Source organism: Copadichromis virginalis, linkage group LG7 (genome assembly GCF_057382275.1).
Source record: "Copadichromis virginalis isolate Kocher_CV1m ecotype Utaka linkage group LG7, C_Virginalis_male_GT1.1, whole genome shotgun sequence".
Classification (NCBI taxonomy): domain Eukaryota; kingdom Metazoa; phylum Chordata; class Actinopteri; order Cichliformes; family Cichlidae; genus Copadichromis; species Copadichromis virginalis.
In genome coordinates this window covers 2,934,062-2,948,987 of record NC_140624.1, presented here as the reverse complement: position 1 = coordinate 2,948,987, position 14,926 = coordinate 2,934,062, and the positions used below count along the sequence as shown (strand labels likewise).

The following is a 14,926-nucleotide window of genomic DNA, read 5'->3' as shown; positions in this document are numbered from 1 at the left end:
TCTTGGGCCTTCTTATCTCTCAGATCTGCTTTTACCATACGAACCCTCGCGGACCCTGAGGTCCTCTGGTACTGGCCTTTTGATTGTCCCTAAAGTCAGGACACATACTCACGGAGAGGCAGCGTTTCAGTGGTATGGTCCTCGTCTGTGGAACAGCCTGCCGGAGGAGCTCAGGGCCGCAGAGAACGTACATGTTTTTAAGAACAGGCTCAAGACCCACCTTTTTAATTTAGCTTTTACTTAACGTTTATTTATTTTATGCTTATTTATTCTATCCTGTTATTCTATTATTAATTTAGGCTTTACCTAATATTTACTGATTTTATTCTTATTCATTTTTTAATCTTCTTACTCTATTTATATTTATATTTATATTGTATCCCACTCTTATTTTTTTTAAAATTCTGTATATACTCTTATTAGGTCATATCTCCAGTGTTTCCTCGGAGGGCGCTCTCTGCACCGGGGCTGTGATTGACCGTGGCTGCTGGGGCTCTGGGGGTCCTCTCAGCCTGGCTGGGGGGCTCCTTTGCCTCCCTCCTGCTGTGTGCCCAGCCTGGAGGCTGCGGTCTGTGACCGGCTCCCGGTGCAGACGGCTCCCTGTTATAGTGTTTCCTCACTTGGCTCATGCGAACCCAGCCCAATTTTACTCTTTAAGTAAGTGTGTGTGTGTGTGTGTGTGTGTGTGTGTGGGGGGGGGGGGGATATGTGTGTATTCACATTGTTTATGTTAATGAGAGTGTGGGGAGTGAGTTGGAGGGTGGGGTGGGCTGCTTTTAACCATGTAAAGCACTTTGTGCTACATTTTTTTTGTATGAAAAGTGCTTTATAAATAAAGATTGATTGATTGATTGATTGATTGATTGATTGCTGTATATTGTGACCAAATTATGTGATGCATTTGAATCCAGTGTTTTTTAAAAATGTTAATCCTGAACTAGAAAATCATTTCCCCTCATTAAAAAAATAAGAACACTTTAGGAAATAATAGCCGGCATTCACAAACCACAGGAATGGCAACGGTACACAAAATGCTCTGATTCTCAGCCCTGTCGCTGCCACAATGTTAGCATTCATTTCCTCCGTGGGAACCCAATCCACTGGTGCATGAAGTCAACAGGCACTGATTGGACTGAACAAAGTGCAAGAATTTGAATTATTCATTTTATTACAGTTCAGTACCTGATTAGGCCTCTTGGGACAACGAGGGGGTGAAAACGCTGCTTGATTATCATCTTTGTGACACTATTGATTTTATTTTACCTGGTGAGGTGAGAGATTTCCACTTTGGATCATTCTTACTGGTTCGTATAATCAGTTGACTTCATGTTATTCAAGCATAGCTTTGGCAAATGTAACCAGCGCCTTCATAACACGCTGTTTAATAATGCCAGTGTAGCTTCATTTATTCATATTAACATTCACAGATGACACGTGATGGAAATCCGTGTGCTGTTTTATAAGCACACGTGTACACATACTGTGCCTTAAAGCCACATTAGTGTTCATTTAGTGTCAAGTTTCTGGCCACCTTAACAAGTTCGGTGCTGACGCCCTTTTTGCGTCCTTCAATAGTCTAACTGCAGTACTACATTGGTATCAGCTTTTAGAGCGCTTTGCAGAAAACCAGAGTCCACTATAGTTTGAAATGAGGATGATGAGAGAGGGGGGGTGCACAGCATATGAACTGTACGGGCAACCGACTCTGACAGCGGGACATTTGACATCACTTTGGTATTCCATCAAACTCAACTAAAAACCAAAATAAAAAAGGAGAAACTGCAACCATACTGTCATTTATGTGCAGCTGTGCTTGTACTCACACAAGCTGTGGCCACTAAGACCAGATAAATTCAACAGAGTAACAGTCAGTGCTAGATGATTAAAGCCTGTGAACACTGGGCCACATTTACAGGCTGCACAATGATGCCATGAAACATGGATCGTATACGCACCGGTGCAGACGGCTCCCTGTTATAGTGTTTCCTCACTTGGCTCATGCGAACCCAGCCCAATTTTACTCTTTAAGTGTGTGTGTGTGTGTGGGGGGGGGGGGGGGGATATGTGTGTATTCACATTGTTTATGTTAATGAGAGTGTGGGGAGTGAGTTGGAGGGTGTGTAGCTGCCCACTTGGAATTACCACTCGTGACGCAGAGAGCTTCGACTGATGCAACTTTATTCTCTCCTCTTTAAACCACCGACAATATGGCACCGTGAAAACTATAAAGATGCACAAACAAATACCATTAAACATTCAAGTAGAAAGTGCAGAAATGTTCGCATTTTACTATAGAAAATTATTTTGATTAACCCAAATAGTGATATTGACATAAATCAATAGTTTTTAAACTATTTATGTTACAGCATTTAATAAAATGAATTAACAACAACCTTTCTGTGTCTTAAATACATAAACAATCGTTTGCAATCATTAACCAACCTCTTTCTGCTTCCAAGGGTGCTAATCATGCTGAATCAGCTAGCCAACCTCCTCCATGCGCATCTCTTAGCCAGTCTTTCCACACCACAAACAAATGACATGCATACACAATAAAAAACGAATTCAACCACATTGAGTAAACTTTCAAAGTTATAGCATGTGACAGATAAATAAAACACATAGTTTTGCATGAGTACCCTCAAAAACAAACGCTTTTACTCACTCTGAAGCAACATGTTTGCGTCGCCTCACCGAGAACAGAACAGGAAGTCTGACACAATAAAAGAGGAAGTGCTAAGGTACTCTTCAAAATAAAAGTGCAAAGTAAAGTGGCTTTGCCGGCATTTACACTCCCACCAAATCCTGATACAATGAACGAACAAATTCACAAAGCAAGTGAATTGTACAGGATTTCTTATACTAATAAATGACTGAATTGAACTATCAGAGTTATACAGGTAAGTATACTTAATGGATTAAGGTAGTGTATAAACATAACTAGTATTGCCTTAACATATTTTGTTTTATTTAATTCTCAAGGAGTAGTACTAGTTTTTGGATTGGTCTCTCAATTACTGAAGGTTTAGAAGGGGCATCTTGCTTTCTTTGAAGCTTTCTCTCCCCAACTCGTACTTTGACTCGACGGACTAAGCCATCATGGTCTTGAAAGATCTCCACAACTCGACCTAGCTCCCAATGGTTTCGTGGGAGGTTGTCGTCCTTGATAACAACGATATCATTGACCTTGAGGTTACGCCGAGGTAAGTGCCATTTTTGCCTTGTTGATATGTTGAGCAGATACTCTCTTTTCCAGCGGCCCCAGAACTGTTCAATAAGATATTGGACTCTTCTCCATCTTTTTGTAGCATACACATCTTCCTTCACGAACACTCCGGGGGGTGGAAGAGCAACCTTTGTTTTCATCATGATGAGATGATTCGGCGTTAAAGGTTCCAGTGCATGAGGATCGTTGATTCCATCAACTGATAATGGGCGACTGTTGACAATAGCCATGGCTTCATATAGCAGCGTTCTGAGGGAGGCATCATCAAGCCGACCTGGGCACTGTGCGAAGGTTGCATTCAACACATTCCTAACCGTTCTTATTTGCCTTTCCCAGACACCTCCTGCATGGCTGGCAGAAGGGGCGTTGAAGACAAATTCGCACTGTTTTTCAGATAAGAAGGTCTCCAATTGCTTGGCGTCGCATTGCTTAAGTGCTTCCTTGAATTCGTTCCTGGCACCAACAAAGTTAGAACCTTGGTCACAGTGTAATTGTTGGACAGCTCCTCTAAGACTGATGAAGCATCTCAATGCATTGATGAAAGAGTCTGTTGACAATTCTTCAAGCATCTCAATATGGACAGCTCTTGAATACAGACACGTGAAAATCAGACCATATCTTTTGTGTTCTTTGCGTGCTGTCTTCACAATGAACGGGCCAAAGCAGTCCATGCCGCTAAATGTGAAGGGTGCTGAGGCTTCAAGACGTTCTTTAGGGAGTTCAGCCATTCGCTGGCTCTCTGTAGGTCGTCGAAGTTTCCTGCAAAGCACACAGGTGTGTATCATTTTGGCCACCAGTTTGCTCCCACCAATGACCCAGAATCCATTTGCTCTAAGCTCCATTTGTGTCTGGCTTCGACCTTGATGACATGTCTTAGCATGGTAGTGGGACACAATGAGCTTGGTTATATGACTGTTGCTTGGTAAGATGAGTGGGTGCTTCACTTTGTGGCAAAGAGACGACCACTTTAATCTCCCACCAACACGCAAGAGTCCATCAGACCAGATGGGGTCAAGACTGAAGAGAGAGCTTGAGTTTGGAAGGTCCCTTTTGGGTTGAAGCGTTTTTATCTCATGAGGGAAGGCGTGCTGCTGTACGATCTTTATCACTGCTTCAGCAGCCTTCTCACGCTCCTCGATCGTTGCATGTTCAGTATGCCTTTGTTGAGACCTCAGTCTTTTGATTCTTGCAACCACCTTTATGAGTTTCGTCCAAGATGAAAACTGATTCAGGTGATCGAGAATATCATTGAAGGTACTGACGTCAGTTGCGAGCACCTGAATTGTCTTGACTTCGGGATCACCAACAAGTAACTCAGCTGGAGTGCTGGGTGTTAGACGTAACTCACGTTCCCAGAGAAACTTTGGTCCTTGCAGCCAGTTTGTAGAGTGGATGTCTGAAACATGAAGCCCTCTGGATGCATGATCTGCTGGGTTTTCTGAGGTGTCCACATAATACCATTGATTGGAATTGCTGTTGTCTCTAATGAGTTGAACACGGTTTGCAACAAATATGTGGAACCTGCGAGCGTCATTGTTGATGTAACCAAGTACCACTTGGGAATCGGTCCAGAAGAATTCATCATCAATTTTCATGTCAAGCTCAGCCTTTAACAGGACGCTTACTTTTGCAGAAACCACCGCCGCTGCGAGTTCAAGCCTCGGGATACTTGTGACCTTTGAGGGTGCCACCCTTGCTTTTCCCATCACAAGGCTGCAGTGAACCTCATCCTTGTCATTTTTATATCTCAGGTAAGAACATGCACCATATCCTACGCAGCTGGCGTCCGAAAAATGGTGTAGCTCTACTCTGACAATGTTTTGGAAGTCGTGTGGGTGGTAACATCTTGGAATTGAGACCTCATTCAACTTGGAAAGACCATTTATCCATTTCTCCCATCGTGGCTTCACATCTTCTGGGAGTGGGTCGTCCCATCCAATGCCTCTGTGACAAAGCTCTTGTAGGATATGTTTTCCACTTAGGATGAATGGAGCGATAAATCCAAGTGGATCGTAGAGTGAGGCAATGACAGACAAACAACCACGGCGGGTTGAAGACTGATCTTTCAGGCTGATGTTGAAGCTGAAGGTGTCTTCCTTTATCGACCACTGAATGCCAAGAGCACGTTCTGAAGGGGATGGGTCAAACCCATGAGGTTCAATGGTTGCTGCTCTTTCAGAAGGGTCTAAGTTGGAGAGAGCAGCTTCTTCATTTGAGTTGAATTTGTGAAGGCGCAGGCCTCCTTTTCTGCACAACTCTTGTGACTGAATGATCAGTTCTTTGGCTTCCTCAACTGATGAAACGCTGGCTAATCCATCATCAACGTAGAAGTTTTTCTCCACAAAGGCTGATGCTAGAGGATAGTCGGTTTGATGTTGTCGTGCAAGATGCTTTAAACCGAAATTGGCGCATCCTGGAGATGATGCAGCTCCAAACAGATGAACTGCCATTCTGTACTCCTGAGGTTCTTTCTCCAAATCACCTTCTTTCCACCAGAGGAATTTCAAATAGTTTCTGGATTCAGGGGTGACAGCGAATTGATAGAACATTCTTTCAATGTCACAGATTACGGCCACGGCTTCTTTCCGAAATCTGCAAAGCACTCCAACCAGAGGGTTGATAAGATCAGGTCCAGTTAATAGGGTATCATTCAGAGAGACACCATGGGATTTGGCCGAACAATCAAAAACAACTCTTAGTTTGTCCGGCTTCCTGGGGTGATAGATTCCATGATGTGGCAGGTACCACTCGGTCTGCCCCTGAGATGCTATAGGAGCAGGCTCTGCATCACCCCTGTTGATGGTTTCTTCCATGAATGTTCGGTACTGATCGTAGTATTGTTTGTTGGCCTTTAGTTTTTTCTTGAGACACTGTAGACGTACCGTGGCTAACCTCTTGTTGTTTGGCAGGTTGGGTGGGCTGTTCCCTTTGAAAGGGAGAGGCATTTCGTAATGTCCGTCTTTCCTTTGTGTGATGTGATTACTGAGGAACTGTATGAAATGGACATCTTCTTGGGACACATATTTGTTCTCATAGGTTCTCTCAGCAAAATCTGATTCCAGGGCTTTTAGAACATCTGTCGCTGATGGAACAGGCAACTCTTTTACTGTGAGCCGATGCACAAAGCTCTGGTTTCCTTGTCTGTCTAGGTGGGGATTTGATGAGCCAATTATACTCCATCCTAGTTCTGACCTTTGTGCGAAGGGTTCATGCTTGTCACCTATGATGACTTCAAGAGGAGCCAGCGCAGATGGACAGTCATATCCAATCAGGAGCCCTACATCACAATCTTGGAGAGGCGGCAACTTATTTGCCAAGCTTCTGAGATGAGGCCACAGTAATGCTGTTTCCTTCGTTGGGATGTACGACTTATCAACTGGGATAAAGTCGCGGCTATAAGCCTGTTGTAGTTGGATACAACTCTCAGAGTGGAGTCCTCTAACTTGTAAACTATGAACACTCTTACTCGAGATGACTGTGTCAATAGCCGTCATTGTACTGAGTTTCAGTTTTACTGGTTGGACATCCACATTCAGCTTATCAAGTATGTCGTCCAAGACAAATGTTGAGTCACTTTGTGTGTCTAGCAATGCATAGGTGAGTATTTCTCTGTGTGGCTCTTGTACAGAAGACACAAAGACTGGGACGATACTTGAGGTAGCCGAAACGCGTTGTGTTGATGTATGAGACATGACCTTGTGTGTTTCCTGGTTTAGAGGTTCTTCTGTGGGAGCGGAACTATTTGTTACTGCTTCTGCAGGGCTGTGCTTCCTGTTTTCGTGCAGGCAGGTTGGATGACGACGTTCACAAATGTTGCACGTGTGTCGTCTTTTGCAATCTTTGGTGATATGACCTTTTCTTAAACATCCAAAGCAGAGCCGGTTTTCATGGATGAATGCCCTTTTATCTTCAACACTCTTAGCTGTAAAGATGGGACACTTTGAGATTCCATGAGTTTCACTTTTACAAACAGAACAAGGTGATTTTGATTTACTAATGTTTGTGTCTTGTTTCTCCTGAGCGGAACTCTTTGGTTGCATGTTTGTGTTGAAGACTTTGGCTCTCTTTGGGATTCGATCATCTATAGGTTTGAAATTCATCAACAGTGGAGAAGCTATCGGGTTGCAAGCTATCCGTGCTTTTCTACTCAGGAAGTCTGTGAAGCATGCAAGATTTGGATAGGTGCCAGATTCGTCAAGTTCATCTACAACAATTCGACTCCACTTGCGCACGATCCATTCTGGCAGTTTTTTGAGCAATTTGTGATTTTCTTCACAATCGTTTAGGATAGCTAGTCCTTTGACGTGTGGGATTGCTTCAGAGCATCCTTTGAGGAAGTCGGCAAACTCTCGTAGCGCTAGTGGGTCATTTGCGCTGATTTTCGGCCATCTCATGAGTTTATCACGAAATGCTTTCTGTATAATGAATGGGTTCCCATATCTGTCCTCTAAGACTTTCCATGCTCCCTTGTATGCATTTTCTGAATCTTGGTAAAAGAAACCTTCTACCGCTTTGCGTGCTTCTCCTGCGAGATAATTTTTCAGATAAAACATCTTCTCGCTTGCTGGAAGGGGGTTTCGGTCAATCAGATTAATGAATGACATTTTCCAATCGGTAAACTGCAAAGGGTCCCCACTGAATGTGGCAGGCTCAGGGACTGGCAAGCGATTCATACTTAATGAGCTAGCGATTGCTTGTGCTAAGCTGACAGACTCCTGGGTCATTGTCATTTCTGGAATTGCTTTGTGGGGTTGGAATGATGCGGCATTTGGATTCAGCTGAGGTTCAATTTGCCTTCTGTAGCAAGCAGAGCTAATTTTACTATCAATTTCCCCGTTGTGGTTCTCAAACCCTTCAAGGCTGTTGTACGCTTTCACGCGAGCTATTGCTATAGCAACTTCTTTGTCTGCTTGTAACTGCTGTAGTTTTGCTCTTTCTTGTTCCAACTGTTGTTGCATTTCCACCTCTTTTAGTTTAATTTCTGACAACATTTTTGCCTCTTTGAGTTTCCATTCACTTTCTAACTTGTGAAGATGTGCTTGCTGTGCTTGAATTTCTTCCATAGCCTTTGATTGCTCCAGCTTGGCAGCAAGCTCTGCTTCTGCATCTACTCTACTGTTGCGGGTACAGGATGAGCCAGAGTGACGGCTCAATTGCTCTGACAACTCTATAGAGCTTGCAGTTTCTGTTATGCTGTTGCCAAAAACAGACCCATATTCGTTCTTGCTTAACACTTCTCTTACTCTTTCTTTCTCAAGATGGTTATTATATTCCTCATGAACGGTCTTTAGACGGTCACTTATGAGGTTACATACCTCCTTTGTTAGCGTAACACAGGCGTCCATTTTGTTGACAATGTCAGGTGTGGTGTTACTGTTACGCAGGATAGGTTCATACTGTGAACTTACAGCGTCGTGCTTTGCTTCAATGTCTTGCTGCAGTTTATTCAGGTCTTCTGCTGAGCAGAGGAATTTTAGTTTTGTTCTAGTTTCCCTTGCTACGAGCTTCCAAGAGTCATAAGTCTTGTTGAATGATTTTTCACGCTTTCTGATATCGTGCTTTTGCATCTCTAGGCCTTTCTCTGTTAATTTTCTCTCACGTGAGCTAGATTTGCATGGTGCGTTCATAGGGTTGCCTGTTTCTTCTTCTGATGAGCTGGATTCGCATGGTGCGCTTGTGGGGTTGTCTGTTTGCTCTTCTGGTAGTGACATTTTGTTTCCGTAGCTGCCTTAAGTTGATTGTAGCTTTGATTGCCTTACTGCCTGACTATACTTTAAAGCTGTAGTTAATCTTTACCACAGAGTAACGCTGTGTCAAACATTTACTGATTATGGACATTCAAAGGTATGTTTAGCGTAAGACAGCAACAACAAATGTTCATAAATTAGCTAATGAGCTTCACCTTTTAAACCTTTTCATAAACAGACATCCTGTGAATTATTATTCCACAAAAAACACATTTCGCTCACCAAGAAACATTAACCAGATTCAGGAATATTATGTGTTGGCAGTCCATGAATTAATTTGGCCTCGTAACATTATTTAAAGAGTTTCTAGTTATGCATTAAGCTTGTGCATGTGTGTAAGCAGTCCCGTGTTTCTTCTTGGTAGTCAATGTCTCTTTTAGTATCTGGAGTCTTGAGCTTTAGTATGCTGTTCTTTCTAACCTTGCGAGTGGAATCAGCTGGCTGGTAACAGGTTGGTAGCTGGATCTCTGATGAAATGGTGTCAGGATCTCTGCAGGGATGGCAGGTCTCTTGCAGTCAAGGAGTTTTCACTGTAGCTGCCCACTTGGAATTACCACTCGTGACGCAGAGAGCTTCGACTGATGCAACTTTATTCTCTCCTCTTTAAACCACCGACAATATGGCACCGTGAAAACTATAAAGATGCACAAACAAATACCATTAAACATTCAAGTAGAAAGTGCAGAAATGTTCGCATTTTACTATAGAAAATTATTTTGATTAACCCAAATAGTGATATTGACATAAATCAATAGTTTTTAAACTATTTATGTTACAGCATTTAATAAAATGAATTAACAACAACCTTTCTGTGTCTTAAATACATAAACAATCGTTTGCAATCATTAACCAACCTCTTTATGCTTCCAAGGGTGCTAATCATGCTGAATCAGCTAGCCAACCTCCTCCATGCGCATCTCTTAGCCAGTCTTTCCACACCACAAACAAATGACATGCATACACAATAAAAAACGAATTCAACCACATTGAGTAAACTTTCAAAGTTATAGCATGTGACAGATAAATAAAACACATAGTTTTGCATGAGTACCCTCAAAAACAAACGCTTTTACTCACTCTGAAGCAACATGTTTGCGTCGCCTCACCGAGAACAGAACAGGAAGTCTGACACAATAAAAGAGGAAGTGCTAAGGTACTCTTCAAAATAAAAGTGCAAAGTAAAGTGGCTTTGCCGGCATTTACAGGGTGGGGTGGGCTGCTTTTAACCATGTAAAGCACTTTGTGCTACATTTTTTTTGTATGAAAAGTGCTTTATAAATAAAGATTGATTGATTGATTGATTGATTGATTGCTGTATATTGTGACCAAATTATGTGATGCATTTGAATCCAGTGTTTTTTAAAAATGTTAATCCTGAACTAGAAAATCATTTCCCCTCATTAAAAAAATAAGAAAACTTTAGGAAATAATAGCCGGCATTCACAAACCACAGGAATGGCAACGGTACACAAAATGCTCTGATTCTCAGCCCTGTCGCTTTTGAATTTCCTGATTTGATAGCTGCACTGTGGCTTATTTCTAAATTACTGCCACAATGTTAGCATTCATTTCCTCCGTGGGAACCCAATCCACTGGTGCATGAAGTCAACAGGCACTGATTGGACTGAACAAAGTGCAAAGCAGAAGACAGAGCGTGAGTGCGGCAGCGGCCCAGCCGCCAAGGAGTTCAGCAGGTTCTGAAAAAAGCAAATTGCCTGAATCAGACCATGACCACGCTGTGTGGATAATTCACTTAGTGTGAACCAGGAATGCAGATCATTACAAAAATATATAATTAGATTCAATACAGCATATAATTGTAAACTTTTCAATTAAATAATAATAAAAATGTTTGGGGCAGGCTGGGCTTTTAATAACACGTTACGAACTTTTTGCCAGTGCAGGTGCAGCACGTCCACACGAGTCACACGTTCAGTTTAGCTTTAACATTTCAAGTATCCAGCTGAATGTGGATATAGCTGTATATTAAAGTGAATGCATCACATTATTATTATTTTAAAATTAAACAGTTTCCTTTGTTTGATGGTCTCAGGTATAAGAAAATTCTTTCACCTTCACAGTTCTTCAAATAGAGTATTGTCAGTGACATTTTCTACTTTCCTCCCGCAGGAACTGGATTGATTGAAGTGCTGGACTGCCCAGGACATATTCACAGCCAGCGCCTCCTCAGGCTCCAGCTACCATCATTTATTTAATGTGTCAATACACGGTCAGCGAATGATCACACAGTGCTGGCAATAACCTACTTTACTGTATGTTTCTGCTGTCTGAGGACTGCACGTACATTTAGTCAGGCACATACGTTTTAAACAGTTGCACCTTTTCTTTGACTTTAGATCTTGTGATGATGCTGCAGAGGCAGAATTACAAACAATCGAGATGAATTATTTCATGACACAATAAGTTCTAAAATACTTTGGACCAACTTCAAATACTATGGCAACTACATTATTTCACTTTTCATTAAACAATGTAATTGATGTCACCATGAAAGTGCTTTTCAGAGAATTGCCTTTGAAACTGAGGCCTGTTGTATCAAAACGTTCTAAACAGTTGATGCAATATTACTGTCAAACCCCTTGAATTAAAGCTGAAAGTCTGCACTTCACTCACATATTGATCGTATGATTTGAAATCCACAGAGCTGGTCCACAGAAGCAAAATTACAAAAAATGTGTCACTGTGCAAAAACTCACAGATCTGTGAAACTGATATGATTTTGATAAGCAGTGAAGAAACCGAGGCAGGAACTGCAGCCTGGGCTGCTGGATATTACACACAGGGTACGCTGACATAAGCTAACAATGATCAACCTTGAGCAATTGTAGCTGTCTACACTCAGTGTAATTTAACGTAACCAGCTAAACACAGTGGAAATGTTTTGGTGATGTCTCGTTGTTTGGAATGATCATAAATGTGTGACCATCGTCAGAGTTGTTGTCCCAGCATCATGATCGACTTCATTCCTGAAACCTTCGTTTTCTTCTGTCTCTAATCTCAGCACACTGCTTTCCTTCTACACTCCTCCCCTTCATCCCCCCGCTGACCATGACCACCACCGTCATTCATTCTCAACATTCACGTATGCTCACACTGGTTACTGGTAGGTTACTGGTTCAGGTACCAGCTTCAGGACACTGATGTAGTATAGCCTCTGTTATAGTGCGTACACTGGTCACTATTATAGTCAGCTCAGAGCGCTACGCTTCCACTACTGTACACTCAAAAAAATAATTCATTGGATGAACTTAATTTCATCTTGCCACCTATATTCCATCTAAACAAATCATGTTATATCAATCCATCTTGATTGTGTTGTTTCAACACTAAATATGTTTGTAAGTGTAACATAATTTAAACATTAACATTCAGTTAATTTGATTTTTATTCAGTTAACATGTTTGTACCAAGTTAGTCTAATTAATTTAAATTCATGTTATATTGTTTAAACACCTTGGCACATCAAAAGTCAGTCTTGTTACATGAACTAGTAAAATATTTGTTTGTTACACCAATGTTAATCTTGTTGAATGAACAAATGTAATTTATGTCTGTAGTACTTACACCAATCATGTTTCAGTTAGTGTTTGTATTGCTTATGTAAACATTACTTTTAATTAAATTAATGAAACATACATAAATGATAACTTGCAAAACCATCTCTTTTATTTTGCTTGAACATTCTTAAAACAGTTGGCAGGATCCCAGTTCAGCCTAGCTTTCTCCCCTTTAACCATCTCATACTAAGACCACAGAACTTCCAGATCAAGACATGCTGACTGAAAGAAAAAATACAATAAAATAACCCTAACCCTAATAATAAAAATGAAATAAGTCTGTTGAATAGTTTGCAGACAAAAAATATTATCCCCAAAGCAACTTTCGTAAAATGTAGTAAAATATGCATTGCAAACAACAATATGAATTTTAACACAATTTAAAGCTCAGACATAACATTCAACATTACTATAATATTACAACATTACTATGTTGCTTGCATACATTAGTCCTCCATTTAATCAGGCTGTATCCATTAATAGTGACTTTATGCTATTTAACGTGTGGAGAAAACATTCAATTTTGAGTATAACTGCTCCACTCAAACAATTTGTGAAAACCAGTGTGCATTTGCCTTTGTAACAATTGCCATCTGGCAAAAATCAGTGTTTACACTTAAACTGTATAAGACTTTAAGTTATGAACAAACAATCTTTGTATAATAGCCGCAGAGCAAACCACATAGTTTATATGAACATTTTATAACTTACAATTTTAAACTTTAAAACAGTAAACGCATATTTGCATTGCAAAAACCTTGAAAAAAAAATATCTGGCTTGCCTGAGTCTGTTTCAAGCTCATTCACCCCATTAGCTTGTTTTTTAGAAACTGTGCCTTGGATGACAACCTCTGTCCATCCAGCTTCATGATAATCTTTTGCAAGACTTCAAAAGTGCATTTGAGCTCCGGTGGGTAGCTTAGGTTCAGACAGTATATCAGTCCAAATAACAGAGCACAAGCAATTGCAATGCTCCTCAAACCAGTGAGAACCTCCACGCCTTCAATCAGGACACCGATGTTCTCTGGGTCATCTCCAGGCTCCGCACCCTCCTGATGTATGACATACACTCCCCATCACAGTTTGTTCCATGGCTTCAGTGTTGGCCTCAGTGTTCTGTGACGTAAAATATAATAATACATTTGTTTGAGTCTAGATATGAAAAAAATAAAGGAATTCAGCAATCAGCATGAATATACTGATATATTTACTAAATTCTATGTCTCTGGTTTCACACCTCAGAAATTTGACATGAAACAAAACAAGGACCAATTGCAATATCTTTTATTCACACGTGGTGTCACATTTTACCATTTCATATATTGAAATTACCCATAACTCCTGGAGCAAATTACATAACACAGAACAACTTGTGAATGTAACTGACCGTATATTCCTTCACAAGTTTCTCATGGTCTTCATTCAGGTAGACACACAAGGACTTCAGGATGCATGCTCGTCTTGCATGTATTGTGTCATCCTAAGAAAAAAGGGAATCCATAATGACAATATTTAGCTTTTAGGCAGCAGTTTGAAAAAGGAATACTTAGTTTGGAAGAGTCCAAAAGGCCACATGGTAAATAGACTGGTTCTTATATAGCGTTTGTACTGAAATGACTTCCTTTGGTCTATCGATAAAAAATACTCAACAGGCTCTACAACCCTAAAATTTTGTATGTAGTATAGTTTTCTTTTATAAGGAGTGGCAAGAGGGCCACACTTTCCCAATATTTTAGCCACAGGGTTAGAAACACATACAGAATTTGCAAGCTCTTCAATAACAGCCTGACTAATATGGAGGTTAAGGCTCTTAAAAATTTCTCTAATTGTACGCTTTGTCAGAGGTACACTAGCTGAACATGAAATATGTGTTCCAATTTCAACAATATTACTGCTAATTTCCGTTCAATTAGTTCGGGCTGATTTTCAACAGCACTATTATCACATTCTGTCACTGACTCACTTTCAAATTCACCATAGGATACATCTTCAGAACAGCTAGCCCTTACATTATCAGAGGACTCTATCACTTGAACTGGGTCCACACGTGTAACTACCCTGTCTTTAAAATCTTTAAGTGTGTGTGGATGATGCTTCCTCTTGTGTGTATAAAATGTATTGTAAATATTTGTCTTGAAAGGGCAACCAAGAAACACACAACTAACTGTCTCGTTACTTCGCAGATGTGTTCCAATATGGACAAAAAAATCTCTCTCAGAGAAGACGTCACTGCAGTCACATAACTCACATTTAAAAGATACTGAACTTGAAGCTGTCTGTGTAAACTGAGATGAATGAGCTTTATAGACATGAGTGTTCAGTCCACTCCAAGTCTTAAATGTGCACGGACAATTAACATATATGCACATGTAACA

General features: G+C 40.8%; 1 protein-coding gene across 1 annotated transcript; it reads right to left on the bottom strand.

Moving 5' to 3' along the window:
* Positions 1–2,132: 2,132 nt before the first annotated feature.
* Positions 2,133–4,401, bottom strand: LOC146704187 (uncharacterized). The gene is made up of 2 exons (XM_085465112.1): positions 2,443–4,401; positions 2,133–2,222 (listed from the first exon to the last, which is right to left on the bottom strand). The coding sequence occupies exon 1, from the start codon at positions 4,066–4,068 to the stop codon at positions 2,971–2,973; it is 1,098 nt and encodes a 365-aa protein (XP_085321238.1). The 5' UTR covers positions 4,069–4,401; the 3' UTR covers positions 2,133–2,222; positions 2,443–2,970.
* Between the last annotated feature and the right edge of the window lie 10,525 nt (positions 4,402–14,926).